The sequence below is a fragment of the Talpa europaea genome, assembly GCF_964194135.1.
Source record: "Talpa europaea genome assembly, chromosome: 8".
Lineage (NCBI taxonomy): Eukaryota > Metazoa > Chordata > Mammalia > Eulipotyphla > Talpidae > Talpa > Talpa europaea.
Genome location: NC_140075.1, coordinates 55,994,648 through 56,013,862, shown reverse-complemented (window position 1 = coordinate 56,013,862; position 19,215 = coordinate 55,994,648). Strand labels below are relative to the sequence as shown.

Sequence of the window (19,215 nt, the reverse complement as noted above, 5' to 3'; positions counted from 1 at the left end):
TTTTCTACCCAGATAGTGACATATTTTATTCTTGAAGGCAGGTCATATAACTTCTCTAGCAACTACTCAGTTCTGCCACTGTAGCATCAAAGCTGACATATATCATATATATAAAGGGACATGACTGTGTTCCAAAACAACTTCACAAAAATATCAGCTCAAGGGCTATTGTTTGCCAATGCTATTACAGTATATTACTTCTTTACCAAAGTTACTGAAAAGTTATAAACAAAAAATGAGAGTAAATACCATGAGTGTACTCTGATATGAATAAATTCAAATGTGTATCAGGAATGGGATCACAACAGGAAAAGAAGATCTTGAGAAAGAGATTAACTTTAAAAGGAGAAGCCTGACAGATGCCATCTTAATTAAAGTGAAAATCATCAACAAAGGGAAAAATATAAATTGTACATCACTTGATAGGATGCAAGGAGAATGCAAAATCACTTCTGTGATATTTCTGCCAAAGATCTCTAGCTACAAGTTAATCATTTGAAAATATATTTTTAAAATCTGAATTGAGGGTCATTCTACAAAATAAATGTCAAAGTCCTGAAAGTCAGGGAAAGGAAATGATAATGAAAAATGGTGACAACAGAGATATGACAGCAAAATACATTTACTTGCAATGTATAATTCCAAACTGGATCATTTTGCTCTAAATAACATTATTGATATAATTGGTGAGATTTGAATGTGGAATGAAAATTAGACACTAGTAATTTTCAATGTTTATATCCTGATTTTGTATGTTATATTTATATAGGAGAATGTCTTTGCTTGTAGGAAATACACATTAATGTGTTTAGGTTGTTGGGAAATCAAGTAAGCAGCCTACTCTCAAATGATTTAAGGAAAATAGCAGTGTGGGTGCTAGAACCAGACTGCTTGAATTTGATCCTAGCTCGCCCATTTTCTAGCCATATAACTTTTGACAATTTATTTAACCTACATATACCTGATTTTCTTCAAAGTAAAAAGAAGATAATAATTATATTAAGTCATGGGGTGGTTATAATGATAAAACAAAGAATAAAATCTTAGAGTATTGTGAAATTTCATACTGTACTTAAAATTTTCCTATAACTTTGAGACTGTCCCATCCCTCATGATCTTCCTTCTTTTCCCTACCAGGCAAACACTTCCCATGGAATGCACAAGATAATGATTATACACATTATTATTCTCCTTTTTTTAGGCATGGGAGTAGGTAAAATTTACTCACTCTACAAATCTTTATGGAATACTACAATCTCAGCATTGTGTGAAATAGAGGCAAGGAAATAAACATGTACAGAACATCTGAACAGAAAATCTGTATGTGTCAGGCAAGGAAGAAAATTACTTCTACCCTTAAGGAATATATATATATATATATATATATATATATATAATTAGCTAGGTAGATAAGACTGAACAGAAACTCACTATGAGAAGGATAATATGTAATGAAGTACTAATTTATATAGGTGGATTAGCTTCATTTCCTATTTCACTAATCTCAACCTCATCAGGGAGAGCAATTAGAAATACCAAAGATTCTTAGTTAAAAAAGATAAAGATATGAAACAGTATTGTCAGTATAGAGCTGAACTGAAAGAACAAAGATCTATATTACTATGCTAGAACAAAGAGAGGGAAGAGTCCTAGAAGATCCCCGGTATTCATGAATTCATCAATAATTGCTGCTATCAGTAAACCACCTCAAATATCCATGACATAGCTGAGGTCGATTTTGTACACATGTTGCTGCAATTCAGTTGCAGTGGGTCAATTCCACATCAATGGGTCAATTCCATCAAAATCCACATTAAAATTACCAGTATAGACATGAGAAAACAGTAGATATTTTTCTAGGTCAGAGATTGTCAAACTGAGATTATGAATAGGTATTTTCAAAGAAAAAAAATTTAAATAAATTTAGAATGCAATGAAACAAATTAGGGCAGATTTCCTTATTACAGAACTTCTTGGAGCCAATAATATTCTAATGTGCACTGTACACCAGAATACATGTGTATTTTATTTCATTTAGATCAGAAGCTATATCAAAACATCTAAATGTAGAAAATATCTAGCATGGAGACAGAATGAATAAATGGCTACCTTGAGTGGAACTGCATCAATAACAGCAGCTCCATATGGAGCTTTCTAGAAACTTCACACTACGCTAAGGTTTATTTTATCTTTATAGCCACCCTATGACATAATATAATTATTATCTTCATTTTACTTTGAAGAATATAAGGTATATGAAGGTTAAATAAACTGTCAAAGATCATATGGCTAGAAAATGGGCGAGCTAGGATTCAGATTCAAGCAGTCTTGTCCCAGCACCCACACTATTAACCATTGAACTCTGTAACTTATCCACAAAATTCTTATTCAACCATTCCAAATTGAACTATTAGTTGCATATTAAGCAAGAATGTAAACCAATCATGATTATTAGCTAGAAGACTGAATTTAAAAGCTCTACTCAACAGAATTGGGAAGAGCGGGCAAGTGGTTAAAAATCCATAATTAAGAAATATATAGCCATGATAATACATAGTTCATTAAAATTAATAAGCACATCAAGCAAAGAATATACACCCCAATTTTCTAATCCATACCAAGGAAAACAACATGTAAACACTTTAGAAGTGTTCTCACCGTAATTCTCTTCATATCTAGTTGGCGCAGCTGCATCATATTCTGAAGGATGGTGTGTTTGTACCATGACTCTTGAGCTATTGGATTGCCATCAAAAGTGATATCTGAGAGAGAAGTAGAGTCAGCAAGGCAGCAAACACTTTCAAAACTGCAGGAGAGACAAAAACCACTAGATTATTTATGACACCTTCAACTGGTGCTTTCATTTGTTTAATAGACATAATTCTTTTCAGAACAGTTTTAGATTTACCAAAAAAAATTGAGTACCGAATCCTTGTATTTCCTTATTAGTAACATATTTGTTCATATAGAATATTTATTATAATTAATGAGCTAATGTCTCTACATTCTTACTAACTCAAGTTCCTATTTTATGCAGATTTACTTAGTTATTACCTAATGTCATTTTTCTGTTCCAGGACCCCATCCAGAATAGCGTATTACATTTAGTTGTCATGTCTCCTTAGGTACCTCTTACCTAGGGCAACTTCTATACTTTACCTATGGCAAAGTCTAAGAAGACTTTTCCTGTTTTTGATAACCTTGACATTTTTGAGGAGCATTTGTAAATTATTTTGCAGGATGTCCCTCTGTTGGAATTTGCTTGGTACTTTTCTCAAGATTAGACAAGTCAAGGTATAATCGGTAAACAAGACTTATCATTGTTAATGCAGACCTCATGATCACCTGGCCAAGCGAGAGAAATCTACTTCAGATTTCTCCAATGTAAAGTTATTCTTCTCTTACTCTCCGTACTGCATTGGAAGCAAGTTATTATGTGCAGCTCAAACTTAGGGAGTGGGAAGTTCAACTTTTCCTGTTTGGGGGCAGAGTATCTACATAAATTATTTGAAAATCCTCTTCCTAGGAATGTTTTATCCTCCCATTTATTTTCTTATATCAGTCCAGCTACTGGACTTTGCTACTGGGGTATCATTCTTCTAAATCCTCTGCTGACAGAGCAAGGAAATGTATGTGTGTATACTAATTTATGTGTATATGTGTATCTCTTTGTAACCATCTGTGTGTATAATAAACTAAATGTGAAGCATTTTGCAAAGTCTGACTTTAACTACCTAAATGAGTACTATAGCCTCCTTCCCTTACTTATCTGTAAATTCCTGCTCTAACAAGGAGAAATATGGCTTCCATCACCACTCATTCATTTACTGAAGTGGTTCAATTACAGACTACATTTATAGTGGTATCAGACTTTTCAACCTGTACCCCTACAGGAAACAACTTTATCAACTAAAGTACAATATTTACATGTAATTCCTTTTGCATTCAGTCTTTTTTTTTTTAATATTTTCTGACCATTTTTCTTTTTCTTTTTTTTTTTTAAAAAGATTTATTTATTTATTTATACAACCACTGGGTACAGTCAGAAGCACAGGAGGGTGAGAGAATTCACCAGAGCTAGAGTGGGGAGCAGAGCAGGCAGAAGGACCGAAGTACACTGCTGAGGGGAGCAGCGGGCGGCAGGAGAGGTCTGCGTGCCATGCAGGACCCTCCTCCGGTGACCGGTGAGCAGCAGGGGATCGAACCTGCGCCCCGGAGGCTTCGGGCAGCTTTGCAGCTCAGCGCTCAACCACTGTGCCACTAGGGAGGCCCTGCAGTCAGTCTTATAGACTCACTTTTAAAGTTATTTAGGTCAGCACTTCACCCACCCCCTATTCTCTAGGGTGGCTGTTACATAGAATTGAAATACTGTTAAATTATGTTGTCACAGTCTGCATGCTTTCCTGGGATCCTCCAACCTCTTATTTTTTTTTTAATTTGTATATATTAAGTTCACTCTTTGTGCTATGAAGTTTAATTGGTTTTGACAAATGCATAATGTCATATATCAACCATCAAAGTATACTACAAAATAGTTTCATAACCTGAAAAAAATTCTCCTGTTTGACCCTCCACCCTCATACCAAATCTCTGGCAACCATTAATCTTTTTATTGTCTCTATAGTTTTGGCTTTTTCAGACGTGATATAGTCAGAATCTTATAGTAGGTAGCCCTTTCAGACTATTTTCACCTAGCAACATGCATTTAAGCTTCATCCATATCTTTTTGTGGTCCCATAGCTCCTTTTTTTTTTTTTATCAATGAGTAATATTCCATTGTATGGATCACTACAGTTTGTTTAACCATCCACCTACTCAGAATATTTTGGTTACTTCCAGTTTTTGGTATTTATGAATAAGGCTGCTATCAATATTCATCTGATTTTTGTTTGGACATAAGTTTTCAACTCAACTGGGAAAACAAGTAATTGTTGGCTCATACAGCAAAACTATGTTTAGCTTTATAAGGAAATGCCAAACTGTCTTCCAAATTAGCTGTACCATATTGCATTCCTATCAACTTCACATTCTGATCAGCATTTAGTATTTGTCAAGCTTCTTTTTCATTTTAACAGTTCCAGTGGATATACAGTGGGTCCTTATTGCTTTATTTGGTCTCCCATAGCCAAGCTTTATAGCCCACCTTTCTCTCTTGACCCTTTCTCTCTTCCCCATCCTCTTAGCTCAGAAACTTTACTTCACTTATCAATGTCCACTAGTTTTTATAATTATTTTGTTAAATCACCCACACTATAAATGTCCTCTATTTGTCTTTCTGACTTGCTTTACTACACATTAATTCTCTCAATTGCTTCTATTTTGCTATAAATGGCGAGATTTTGTGTTTGTATCACTGAATAGTATTTATTGGTATGGATATAACGTATCCTTTTTGATCCAGCCCCCTATCGGGGGGCACTTAAGATGTTCCCATGTTCTAGTTATTGTAAGAAGTGCTTCAATAAAGATTGTAGAGTGTAGGCTTTCAAGTCGATGTGTTCTCATTCTTTGGATAGATGCCCAGGAGTGGGGTTGCTGAATGGAAGTACACATGGTACTTCCGTTTTTAGTTTTTAAAGGTATATCCAGATCACTTTGCAAAATGGCTTTACCTGTTTACATTCTCAACGCTGTGTGATAGGGTTCTTTTTTCTCAGAGTCCTCTCTTGCACTTGTTGCTGGAGGTCTTTTTACTATATGCCATTATTATGGGTGTGAGAGGATATCTCATTGTGGTTTTAACCTGCATTTCCCTTATTAGAAGCAAAGATGAACACTTTTTCATTTATCTGTTGGCTCTGTCGATATCCTCTTTTGTGAATCACCTGCCCAGTGATTAAACAGATTGTTTGTTCTTTTATTGTTGAGTTTATATGTTTATTATATATCTTGGTAGTAAATCCCTGTCAATTGCGTAATTTATAAATATTTTCTCCCAGTCAGTAGGATTTCTTTTAAATCTACTTTTATTTTCTTTCACTGTATGTGAAATTTTAAGTTTTAGATAATTCCAGTTATTTATTTCTGCATTTACTTCCCTTTCCTTAGGTCTTGAGTCTTTAAGAATATCTTTTTGAATTGTGATTTTTCTTGCTTTTAAAAAGTCTGTTTTGCAATTATCTTCCCTGTTAAGACTGCACTTAATCCCATAGATTCCAGTAACTTGTATCCTCATTTTCATTGTTTTAATTTCCTTGTAATCCAACAGCTATTAAGCAGCATATTGTTTAGTCTCTATATATTTAAGGTTTTCCCAATTATTTTTCACATTTGATTTCTACCTTTGTAGATAGTCTATAGATAGATTTCTACCACTATAGATTCTAATTTGTTATTTGACATTTACATACAAGCTAGACTGTAGAAAAGTTATTATTTCTTATTCCTAATTGTACTTTTAAACTAAAATAAATGTAGCTATTCCCAGCCCTACCTCTCAAATATTCCTTTGGGGAGTAGAATTAGTCAAATAAGTGCCAAATGGTTAGTATTAAATACAAAACTAAACTATCTTCATTGAATTCCTATATAAAACACTGTTTACTGATATGAAAGAAAATAGTATGCTCTTTCTCAGTAAATATAGTCATTATAAAGCACTACAGAAGACCAATAGATGCCCATTTAGTCTACTCTGTAACTCCAAGCACAAGCAAAAAGAGGCACCAGGAATGGGAAAATTATTGTAATCCTCAGCAGGTACTATCTGGTGGCCACTCCCAGATTGGCTACTCGCATTGACAACCAGACTAATGTCTTTATGCTTTGAATTGTTTCATCAAAGTAATATATGCCCATGTTTGATCCAGAAGATTTTTCACAAAATTTCATTCCATCTGCAAGGCACTTGACCAATAAACATGCCAGACATTCCTAGAAACTAATATAAAATAACTAGAGTGAAATATAAGAAACTAACATTGACAAAGTGCTTATGATTTAAAGATTTTTCTCTAACCAAATGAAACAAGACCTTTAAAGCAAAGTACAGAGAAAAAAAGGATTATTGCATATCTAACAAAAGAAAATCAAAACCAATTGTTCAAAAAAGAACAAAAACCAATAAAATCTAGAAATAGAACATTAAACATAGTAGAGTAGTACTGGCTTACTAATGTTCTCTCAGTTATACAGCCAAATTTCTAGGGTTTGTTGTTAGTTTTGCTTTGTTTTGTTTTCTCTGTATTCTGCCTGTAAGTTACAGGAGGCTCCCAGAGGAGCAGAAGGGAGAGAACAACATGGAGAGGGAGTACAATGGACTGTGATAGAAGAATATGGGTGTCTTGGTGGTGGGTGTGGTGTTCTAACAACACCTGAAGGGGGAGACCCTACACCACTAATTATATACAGTGTTGTAAACGAATATTACCTTAATTAAAAAAAAATAAAAAGGATAGTCTCTTTTTAAGAATACTCTGTTACTGGTCTCTTCAGAGTATTAGGAATGGAAAAATTTTAGTCCAAAGGCTGACACTGAACTCATAATTTGACTTTAATCTTTTTCCAGATTACTCATACACTGTTCTTCCCCTACTAGTCTCCTCCAATTGCCACATCTGCTTCCTATCTAGTAAAGAACCTACAGAGGAACCATTTGTCCCTGCTGACCAAAACACACCTCAAAAGGAAAATATTTTAGACCATCTTATGTTTACTTAATAAGATACAGAGAAAGATGTCTCACATATGCATGTATACCACATACTCAGCAATTTTCAAATATCAGTGAAATTTCTCCAGCTAGAATGTTTTCCCCTTACCCGCCCCTCCCCCCCCAAAACACTAAACACATTAGGTACTTTAGAAAAAAGGGCTTTGACTTCTCTACCAATAAAATACCACAAACCCTGAAATAATGTTAATGAAAAACCCATTTATTTTTTATTGATCAGTAAGGATTTTACTGAAGTTATTATGTGTCTAGCAGGCTAAAATGACATGCAGCAGCAGAAAAATTTAAGCGTGCTTATAGGACACACTTGACAAACATAAAATAACTAGAGTGAAATATAAGATGATATTAATAATTAAGTATTGAAGAATGAAGCACAGTTAAAGAAAAGAATACATAGTGAAGGTGTTTGTATTTTGATATGATAAACTAAGTATCTAGATTGAGGCTCTTGCTAAAATTAACTAGGACCAGATATCATAAACCCAATTTATACTGCAAGATAAAAAAAGAAAGGGTAAAACTGTTTCTTAAAAAAACTCAAGGAAAGAATGAGTGAACCAAGAGATTTATATTTAGAGAAATTGCCCTGGAAGCATTAACTTATTAAAACACTTAAAAGTCTGCAAGACATCCAATATATTATACCCATGAGCCCTTTTTTTTTTTAAATAATAAATTTTATTTTTATATTCCCCCATACAATTGCAAACGCCCCATTCTGACCCCAATCCTTCCCCTCCCTTCTTGAAGAATATACTGAATGAGCTTCATCTACTGACAGATGACTGAGGAAATTTGAGTAAAAGCACTGATGATGAACATTCAATAATTAATTACAGATGTAAAACTAAAAGGCAGGAATCTAGGTAGAAGAATATGCTATACATTATATAATGTGATTTATGTGCAGTAAAGCAGAAATAACGCAGCTGAAACATGGAAGTGGGAGAAAAAAAGAGTAAAGTAAAAATAACTCATAATTATTATGTAGACAATACAAAAGAGGTAAAGTACATCATTTAAAATGACAATAAAGGATAAAATGAGAAAACAAGGGGTCAAGGACATTTAAATGATATTAAGTACAAAGTAATCACAAAAGCAAAAATACAAAACTTCCCTAATACCAAAAGAAATTTCAACAAGAAAAAATAAACAAAAAACACATCAAGTAAAGAAACATAGCAAATAAAAGCATAGTACACATTAGAATTACAAGAATATATGATAAAGTTCAAGAATCCAGTCATATGAATAAATAAGAATGGGCTAAACTATTAAAAGAAATAGATTTTCAGTTTAGCCAACAAAGCAAGATACAATTATGGGCTCTACAGAGGGGAGATGTCTAAAATAGTGTTTCAGAAATACTAAGGCTTGGCAGACTATAACCCACATGCCAAATATATTTTTGTATAACCCATAAGCTAATAATTATCTGTGATTTTAAATAGTAGTAAAGTCAAAGGAAAAGCAATGTCATGACACGTAAAAATTATATGAAATCCAAATTTTAGTGTCCATAAAGTTTTTTTTGAACACAGCTCTTCCCACTCACTTATGTATTGATTATGGCTGCTTTTATGCTACAAAGAATCAGCCTGCAAAGAATCAGAAATTTGATACCAAAAATAGTTCTCTGAACTCATACACACACACACACACACACACACACACTCAAAAGTAAATTCTACCAAACCTTCTAAGACAAGATAATAGCAATTATTCATAAATTGCTTCAGAGATTGAAAATTAAGGAAAACATTACCAATTCTTTCTTTGAAATAAATATAACATTGACACCTAAACCTGATAAAAAAGTGGTTTTTTATACAAGACTGATCAATATCATGTGTTACTATAAGAATCTTAAATAAGATATTACGAAGTGAAATTTAACACTACATTAAGAAAATTATACACCTTGAGCAAGTGTTCTTTAATCAAGAAATGAAGTTTGTTCAAGTTTGTTATATAATCTACAATATTAATAAATATGAGGAAAAATATACATTTCAACAGATACTGAAAAGGCACTTTAAAAAATTCAACACTCAGATTGTTAAGAAAATACTCAAACTACAGAAGTTGATGAGCTTTCTCAACATGATAAAAAGAGAAATAAAACACAGTCCTAAAACCAGTCAGCCATCCAAGTATTGTGGAAACATTTGAGCATTCTGCTTACTGGAGGAATAAGGCAAGTGTATCCACTCTTCCACTCCTATTCAATATTAAGTAATGATAGCAGTCAATGAAATTAAATACATGAAATAAATTAGAGATATAAGAATTAGAAAAATAGTAAAACTATCTTCACTTGCAGATGACATATACCTGGAAAACCACAGAGCTGGGCTGTCCTATTATATAGTAGCCCTCACACACGTCGTTCTTAAAGACTTCAAATGTAGCTAATGCACCTGAGGAATTAATTTTAGTCAATCATATCTTAATTAACTAAGTCTAACTTAACTAATTAATTAAGCTAATTTTGTTTAATTTTAGTTAAAAGAGCTACATATGATTAATAAACTTATCATAATGGACAGAGCCCAGGCACAGAGTATTTCCATAATCACAAAGGTTAAGAGATTCTTTTTTTGTAGAGGTTTAAGTTTTGGAACCATGTTTTTATTATGTAGACTGAAAAAATAAAAATATCAAATTATCAAGATGGGGGGTGGGGAGAGTAGAATACAGAAACAAACTTTACTGTTGAAGTGAATCACATTATCAAACTATAAATAGTAGATAATAAACCCAAGCAACTTTTGAATGGTTTTTAATTATATACTTTTAAGCTAAAAACAAAAGAGTGTAAATAAATACTGAATTGTCACTAGTAGCTATTTTCCTGACAGAAGTATGGGTTAGTGATTTTGAAACTACTTTCTATATATAAAGATTGATCAAACGAGTATACATAGGGGAAGTCAATGTCAGAGAAAGTAATCATAAATGTAGAAAGGGGGTGGTGGTGGATGGCTAAAGTAAGCTCTGTGGTATCAGACCATAACTGAGTTTCAGGACTGAATTGATGAAATGGTCAGTATGAAGGCATAACTTTTAGTAAGCACAGAGAGACGAATTAAAACGTATGATACACAGATACATGCATACTGTGTACATGTTCTAATTCTATCCATTGAGATGCCCTGGAAGCAATACTCCCCAATAACCAGAAGTACACCTAGCATTCAAATCTTGGTTTCTAAATACCATTTTCCACTAAAACTAATTAGAACTCTTGACTAATTCCAGAGCCAGAACTGCAACAGGTGAGCCTGGAATATATTACTGTGTCAGAAAATAATGAAGAGCTCAAAAACTGACAAGGACATATCAAAAGACAACAGGAAGGCCTCCCTGGTGCTGCAAGGGGTTATAATATGCAACCTATAAAGCTATCTGTAGCCACTGCAGCACAAGTTCGATCCCCGGTCTGCCAGGGTGCTACCCACATGGCACAGCAGACCTCTCCTGACTCGTCTGCTGCTGCTCCCCTCAGCAGTGTATTTCGGTCAGTCTGCCTGTTCTGTTTCCCACTCTGTCTCTGGTGAATCCTCTCACCCCCCGCACCTCTGGCCTGTACCCCAGTTCTTTTATGCATAAATAAATACATCTTTAAAAAAATGACAACAGAAGCCAGCATGACAATTATGGGGAGAGCTGAGCATTGAAATATACAATAATAGTAAAGGACTGTAACTCTTTCGCTGTAAAAAGTTCTAAAGTCACTACAGGTTATATATAATTCCTGAAGGCTGCAAAGACTCCCTTCAGTAGTTACAAGGGTATCTGGACAGAAAGTTCATAGTTAGAAAAGGCTTCACTTCAAGGATTAATGCCTAAGAGGTAGAATGAAAGATATAAGTAGGCATACTTGCTCTACCAAGAGTGCAAGGAAGTGAAGTCAGAGTTAGGCACATATGTGTGTGCTTATTCTTATCTTGTTAATATGTATTTGAGGAATATGACTCTCTGAGAAGAGACAGAAGAACCATGCTGCAGAAGAAGCAAGAATCTCTGCTATCTAGGTCAAGTAGACAGATGGCACTGTGAATTGAGTGAGATAGGGACAGGATGTGTGTATGTACACACACACACACACACACACACACACACAAGATAGAATGACCTAAAATAAGGGGCTAGTGAGTATTTACTAACATTAATTTGAGCAAAGACACAAAGAAAGAGATAAGTTTACTGGATATCTCTTTCCATCTTCCTACTCAGTTTCTCTTCCCCTGGTAATAAAACACTTCTGTAGCAAACCCAATCCACAAATTGACCCTACTACCTACCACCCCCACTGTCCTTAGGGATAGGGAATGTATGTCCCAGGCTTGAGTATTCAGTGTCCCTATATGCCCCTGGCCAGAGTGATTAGATCTGACAATGCACTTGACCTAAATAAATGCAATCAGAATATCCTACAGCAGAGCTTCCCAGACCATATATAATACACATATGAATCACTTGGAGATCTTTAAAAAATGATGATACTGATCCAGTAGATAGATCTAGGGTAGGACTTGAGATGCTGAGTTTCTGATAAGTGCCCTTGTAATTTTGACGATGCAGGTCCAAGATCAGAATTTTGCACATTAAGATTATTTAAGAACTTTCTACTAGTTATCAGAGAAGAAGTGTTCATTACCCCAGAGCTGCTATGCTGATCAACAGAATCTGAGAATGCACACTTTTCTACAAGGGGCAGGGTCAGTTTGTTTTATGCTTCTGCCACTCATGTCTTTGTTCGCTGTCATTAGATTACACATTCATAGAAAACAGAAACCATGTATTTGTCTTCTGTTACTCTTCACAATGTCTTATTTGGTGTTGTACATACAGAGATGTATAATCAATGTTCTTCAATAGCCAAATGAGGAAAAAATTAAAATTCTTTAGGTGTAAGATATGGAGACAATATTTTGATGAAATGGTTATAGGATGTGAACAATCAGTTATTAACTACCATCCTTTTGGATATCCCAAAAAAAGTCCTAGATGCTGAACCCATGCTGCTATGAAAAATGGGCATCACGAATCATAGCCAATACTCCTAAAGTACAAAAAACAGCAAGTTCCAAACATGAGATCAAAGGAACTAGCAGAAAAATATTAATCTTGCTTACAAATTTACTTGGTGCTTCCCAGGAGATTCCTAAGCTAAAAATGATGGTATCTGACGTATGGTCTACAATTGACATTGTCAATTTTCTTTGAAGCCATAAGAACTAAGTGCTATCAAAACACAATTCCCAGAGGCTAGCTGACAGTTTGAACTATCCTTTAAGATATCTTGGCATGTATTAATAAGTCACTGTGATACCTTTTTACATGCTCAGGATAAACAAGTCTGATTCAAGCCTATAAGGCAAGAATCCAGAAGCATACTCCTTATTTATAGAGAATCCCAACTCCTTCACTTGCATATGACAAAGATTTTTAATGGCCTAATGATTTTTTATGGTCCAGAGCCTTACAGGTGAGGCAATTCCTAACCAAGTTAAGTTTCAGCCCTTTGTAAAATATGGACACAGCAAATAATAAAATCTAATAACCTATTTACACACCCACATCCACACTTCTCCCACACACAATCCTAAAAAGATAAACCCCCAAAGGATAAGTGTATACATAATAATCCTGGTTTCTCTTATTTTATTTATTCAGGCCCAGTCTCCAGAATGAGAGTGTTTTCTTCATCTCTACTCCTCCCAAAGACTGTCAGTTACCAATTTCTCAGCAGTGACAGAGTGAGTGAATTGTCTAATTCAGGAGAAATGTATTAGGAATCCTGATTGTAGGTACCTATTTAAAATGCATTCTGCTATTTTGGACTGCATTTTTCTGATATCTGTATCATACTGGTTTAAAATGTAGCGCATATGTGGAATATAAAGAAACAAAATAGAAAAATAAACAAAAAACAAACCCTAAAAATGACTGTAAAATTGAGGTAGGGGGTGGGGGAAAGGAAGAGAATTGGGGATGGGGCACAGAAGGGGTACATATGAAAAAGTATCCTGATAATGTAATCATTCATTTATAGTGTCCCCTTTTCACTTTGACCCATAAAAAAAACCTGCGCTCAACTGCAGTATTTTTCACTTGCCAGAGTTCTGATGTTTAATTCTTTCCTCAATCTCTACAATAAAGATTAGAAAGATTACGAAATCATTGTTTCAAAGGCATTTCTACAGTAATAAAGACAAATTACAGAGTGTTCTGGACACGTAACATTCTAGTCAGGTGGAGTTTAAAGACTCTAAAAGATATTTGTGAATATTTCTGAGCATTCATTTTAAATATCAGGAAAGCTTTTGATAGGAACTGCACATACCAATTCAGGATTAAATTAAATCATTGGTTCTTAGATACATGAATACTATATTGTTGATTTAAAAAGAATTCATATGATTTATGTACTAGACATATTGATGGAAAAAATGAAATATAAACATGACAATTTGAAAATCTGTCTATGATAGTATCAGACTCAGTCTCCCAACGCAAACAACTATGAAACTGGAAAAGAAAACACATGAAATGGGTGTTGGATAGCACAGGCTGTGAACCTTGGAAAAGAGAAACACATGAAAGCCACATTCATCTTTAACTTTCTGCCTAGAGGGGCTTTGCAAATCAAGGGAAGTGGAGTCAACAGAAAGAGGTCTCACTGGGTAGATGAAACTGAGGTCAGATTTTGATCTGTTACTGTGGCTGGAATTTGCAAAGAGAGATAATGGAGAGGAGTAAACTATGTAGAGAAGAAATTGCAGAAATCTGCAAAGGGATGGCCTATGTATGTGGCTGAATACTAGCATGTGCCAACAGTGTGAGACTCCAGGAAGACTAGCAAAATATAACTATTAAGAGACGGCGAGATAAGAGTACCTACCTATAGCTCATAGGAAGCTGACACATGGTGGAGTTCAACCAGAATGAAGAGATCTCACTGAACATCCAGTAAATACAGCTGAGGCCCCCCAGAAAAAGCTCTGTCTTTAATGCAGAGCTGCTCTCTATCAGGAAACAATGTGAAGATTTTCATGTTTTTTCATGACCAGGGCTTTCTAAGCACAGAATGTAAGTACCTAGGTTATAAAGAGTGATTATATAAACAGGAACCTCTGGAATGATGTAGAAATTTATTTCCCAGATTATGTGTTTACATTCAAAGGTTAATAAAGCCTGGAGTCATTTGTTTAAAAATTCTCTCTCTCTCTCTCTCTCTCTCTCTCTCTCTCTCTCTCTTTCTCTCTCTCTTCCCCCAACCCCCAACCCCCTATCCCATGACCCTTCCTTGTCTCTACAGGGGAAAAGGTGCAGTTGTCAAGCAGTTCCTATATACTCTCCAAAATTAATAATTCAGAGTCCATGTGCTAGAGATGACCCACTCCATAAATGTAAGTACCAATCTGCTCTCATCACATAGACCTGTGGGGGGGGAAACAGAGAAGCAGAAACCAGTAAGATGTTCCACAAGTAAATAATCAGCCTGCCTCTGACCCAGAAATCTTGTGTTCACTGTCCGAATAAAGTAAATACAGATAAAGGGCCTCCCTGGTGGCTCAGCGGTTGAGTGCTGGGTTGCGAAGCTGCCCGCAGCCTCTGCAGCGCTGGTTGGATCCCCGCCCACGGGAGAGGGTCCCACATGGCGCGCAGACCTCTCCTGCCGCCCACTGCTCCCCTCAGCAGTGTACTTTGTCAGTCTGCCTGTTCTGCTCTCCACTCTGACTTGGTGAATTCTCTCACCCTCCCGCGCTTCTGACTGTACCCAGTGCTTGCATAAATAAAATAAATAAAAATCTTTAAAATAGATAAATAAATAAATACAGATATGAAGAGTATTACTCTAGCTGTGAAAGAAGTATTACTTTAGACCTGCCCCTTGAAAAGCCTAAAAAAATAAGCTTCAACAGGATGAACCTGATTCTCCTATAGCTAACTACCTTTCAGAATAAAACTCAATACTCTTTAAATTAAGACAACAAAACAATATAATATCCTCAATGCCCAGAATGCAATAAAAAATTACCAGGGAGGTGAGTAAGAAAATGTAATAGATATCAAAAAGGGGGAAAAAAGTCACCAAACAGTCATGGTGATGATGCCATTGTTAGAATTAACAGATAAGGGTTTTTAAAAAGTTATTATATAATCGAAGGTTACTTTATCTGTGCATTCACTAAGTGATTTAGAAACTACATGAGGGATAGTCTTGGTTTTTCTCCATGAAACAGCTTTGAATTTATTCTTCAAAGAAAATCCCACTGAAATCTTAACCCACTGAAAAGAGCCTTTGGTCTGAAAGATCTTGAGGCCAAGTATTACCAACAATTGAACTTGACGATGAAATGTTAATTTGGCTTCACTGTCTCATTGACTTTTACCTTCAAGCAGTTTTTATCCCAGAGAATATGGATAATGAATTAGATGCAAATTTAATCTGACAACTAAATATGGAATATGGTTGTGGAATATAGTTAAGAATTATCTATGAATACTGAAAAACATCAGCTTTAAATATTGGCTTTATTTATTCATTAATTAAAACACTATTATTTTCCTACTATGTGCCATATGTGACTGATACTCTGATCAATTAAATATGGCAAAACTGGAAATAAATAATAACAGATATTGCAGTTTTCTAAAGAGGCTTATGGAGGTAAGAGGAAAAGAAAATAATTCTTTCTGTTTGGGTTGGGGACTGGATCATAGAGGATGAACAAAAGTTCTTCCAGAAGATCAAATTTGAAAGTTCTGCAGGTTTAAGTACATATTTGTAGTTTTGGCAAGATTTTTAGTTTTGTTTTCCCCTGAAATGAACTAACCAATTTGATCAATACTTCAAATTTGTATAATTTACCATTGTTTTAAGGGCTTATGTTCATTATACTTGGGATTTTTATTATAAACTACTTCAAATCCCTCTGGGAAGTATTTCCTAGAATACAAGGATTAGCACTAGAAGCAGCTACTTATATACATTGTTTATTTAATCCACTTATACTTGAAGTTTGTTTTTGAATACACTTTTAATTTCCCTGCATTTTTAGAACAAAACAAAAAGGAAATCATAAAATACATCTGATCTCAATTTATCGTACTTGTTTCTGAACCTAGAAAAAAATCACCCAATATAATATTTAATCATAAATAATTTTAAGACTCAAATTCTCCTTAGTAATACGCATCAAAATTTTTCTTGCGACTTCTAGAACTTCACATCAGCAAAACCCTAAAGGGCCTTTGGTACATCAATGCTTTTAAAAATGTCAATTCACTGCCATGAATAATTATCAGCCTCTCAACTTTGTATGTGTGAACCTAGTCTGAGATGAGGTGTGCAAACAGTCTGCTCTAGGGGCCTTAGTTTAATTTTAGTTCAAGAATTCTTCCTTTTAGAAAAACTCACACACATACAAATAAATAACCTTTATGCTAATTAAAATGAAATCTTATGATTATAATAAGAGTTTCTGGAAAAATTCCTGTTAAGTACTTTCATTAATATTATAAATAAAATCCATGCCAGCATTCATTATATGTTATTATATCTACAGAATTAATGCTTTAAATGACTACAGATGCTGATAAAAAGATAGAGGATAAAAAACTAAGGCATGTGATAATAATATGCTATAGCTATCCTATACAATGTTTTCTACCTTCTGCTATTTGACTCATCAAAAACCACAAGGCCTGCTAACACAGTCCTCAAAAAATACCACTGCAATGGCTATTGAGTTCTCAGCAAGGAGCATGAAAAAAAGAACAAGCTCTAACCACTACTGGCTGTTGAAATTGTGCTACCTGTGTGAAACCACAAGGCCACATATTCAACATTCCAATATCCTATTAACATTCTGCCCCTGCTTCAGTAGGAGAATCATTGGGTTTTCAGGTGTTCCTGACAATACAGCTGAAAGAATCCTTTAACCTTTGTTCCTGTCACTTGAATAATTTTCTCTTGGCAGTAAATTCTACATGTAACAGTAAATTAGAAGATACAAAACAAATGTATTGTTTGTTTTAAAATGCTACTTTGGGCCTCCCCGGTGGCGCAGCGGTTGAGCGCTGGGTTGCGAAGCTGCCCGCGGCCTCTGCGGCGCCAGTTCGATCCCCGGCTGCTCCATGGCCACTGGAGGAGGGTCCCACATGGCGCGCAGACCTCTCCTGCCGCCCGCTGCTCCCCTCAGCAGTGTACTTCGGTCCTTCTGCCTGCTCTGCTCCCCGCTCTGGCTCTGGTGAATTCTCTCACCCTCCCACGCTTCTGACTGTACCCAGTGCATGTATAAACAAACAAATAAATAAATAAAAACATGCTTCTATAAAAAAAAAAAATGCTACTTTATGACAAAATATTTATAGAATTTATAATGATACAAAATACTATAAAAATGTTCCAGGCATATACAGAAATTGATTTCTAGTGCTAATTTATCTATAGAGCATTAATAGGATAATCTTACAATTTCAAAGTTCTGTGTGAATGAGAGAGACTAGTTCTCTTAGATCTGAAAAAAATTGCCAGTGTCCTCAATAATTATACTGCCAGTTGACAAAAGTACAGTCAGTAATCTGTCTCACAAGAGATGAACTCTTAAAAAGGAAATAAAGACATTCATTTTGACTGTAACACAAAAACAATAGTCAAAGTAAATTAAACAACTAAACTGTGTAATCCATAACTTCATGTAGAAAAATTCAAGCAAGTCTTTATATTAGAATGCAATGCATCACAAACATCATAGTCATCTAACAAACAGAATATACTAAAAATAATGATGAAAATAAAGTTGACCCATAGTAAACATATTTCTACTTTACTATATTTCAGTACCAATTTTTATCTCTAAAAGGAAAAAAAGCCTGTTATAAAGTAACATTAAAATAAAGAGCACAATAGACAATGTAAAAAAAATTTTTTTTTAAAGATTTGTTTATTTACTTATACAAGCACTGGGTACAGTCAGAAGCGCGGGAGGGTGAGAGAATTCACCAGAGCCAGAGCAGGGAGCAGAGCAGGCAGAAGGACCAAGGCACACTGCTGAGGGGAGCAGCGGGCGGCAGGAGGTCTGCGCGCCATGTGGGACCCTCCTCCGGTTGCTGGGGAGCAGCTGGGAATCGAACCGGCGCTGCAGAGGCTGCGGGCAGCCTCGCAACCCAGCGCTCAACCGCTGCGCCACCGGGGAGGCCCTAATGTAAAATTTTTTAATAAAAGTATTGTTTTAAATAAAACTAATTTAGATCCAGTAACTGTCAGCTCTAAGAATAATAAAACATTTATTTCACGTCAAAGTTTTTATGAAATAGTTTCTGAAATAGTTTGCAAATAGTTGTGGACATTTCTTTCCACCTATCATCTCTCTGAAAGAATTCAAAAGTTAGAGCTAAGCATGACCTCCAAGAGAGTATGTGTTAGCATCCTCTGTGGGCTTTGTTCATGTCAAAGGAATAAAAAAGCAACAGGAAAAAAATTTTTAGATTTTTAGAACTTGTTTTGTCCTCTTTGGATG

General features: G+C 35.0%; 1 protein-coding gene across 5 annotated transcripts in view; it reads right to left on the bottom strand.

Moving 5' to 3' along the window:
* The window catches only part of LRRC49 (leucine rich repeat containing 49), a gene marked incomplete at both ends in the record, with an annotated part of 112,907 nt that overhangs the window by 42,612 nt on the left and 51,080 nt on the right, over positions 1-19,215 (bottom strand). For all 5 annotated transcript variants that reach the window (XM_084240545.1, XM_084240542.1, XM_084240543.1 and 2 more), the window contains one exon: positions 2,659-2,806. In XM_084240545.1, the coding sequence (XP_084096671.1) occupies positions 2,659-2,806 (148 nt within the window). The remainder of the gene's footprint in view (positions 1-2,658; positions 2,807-19,215) is intronic.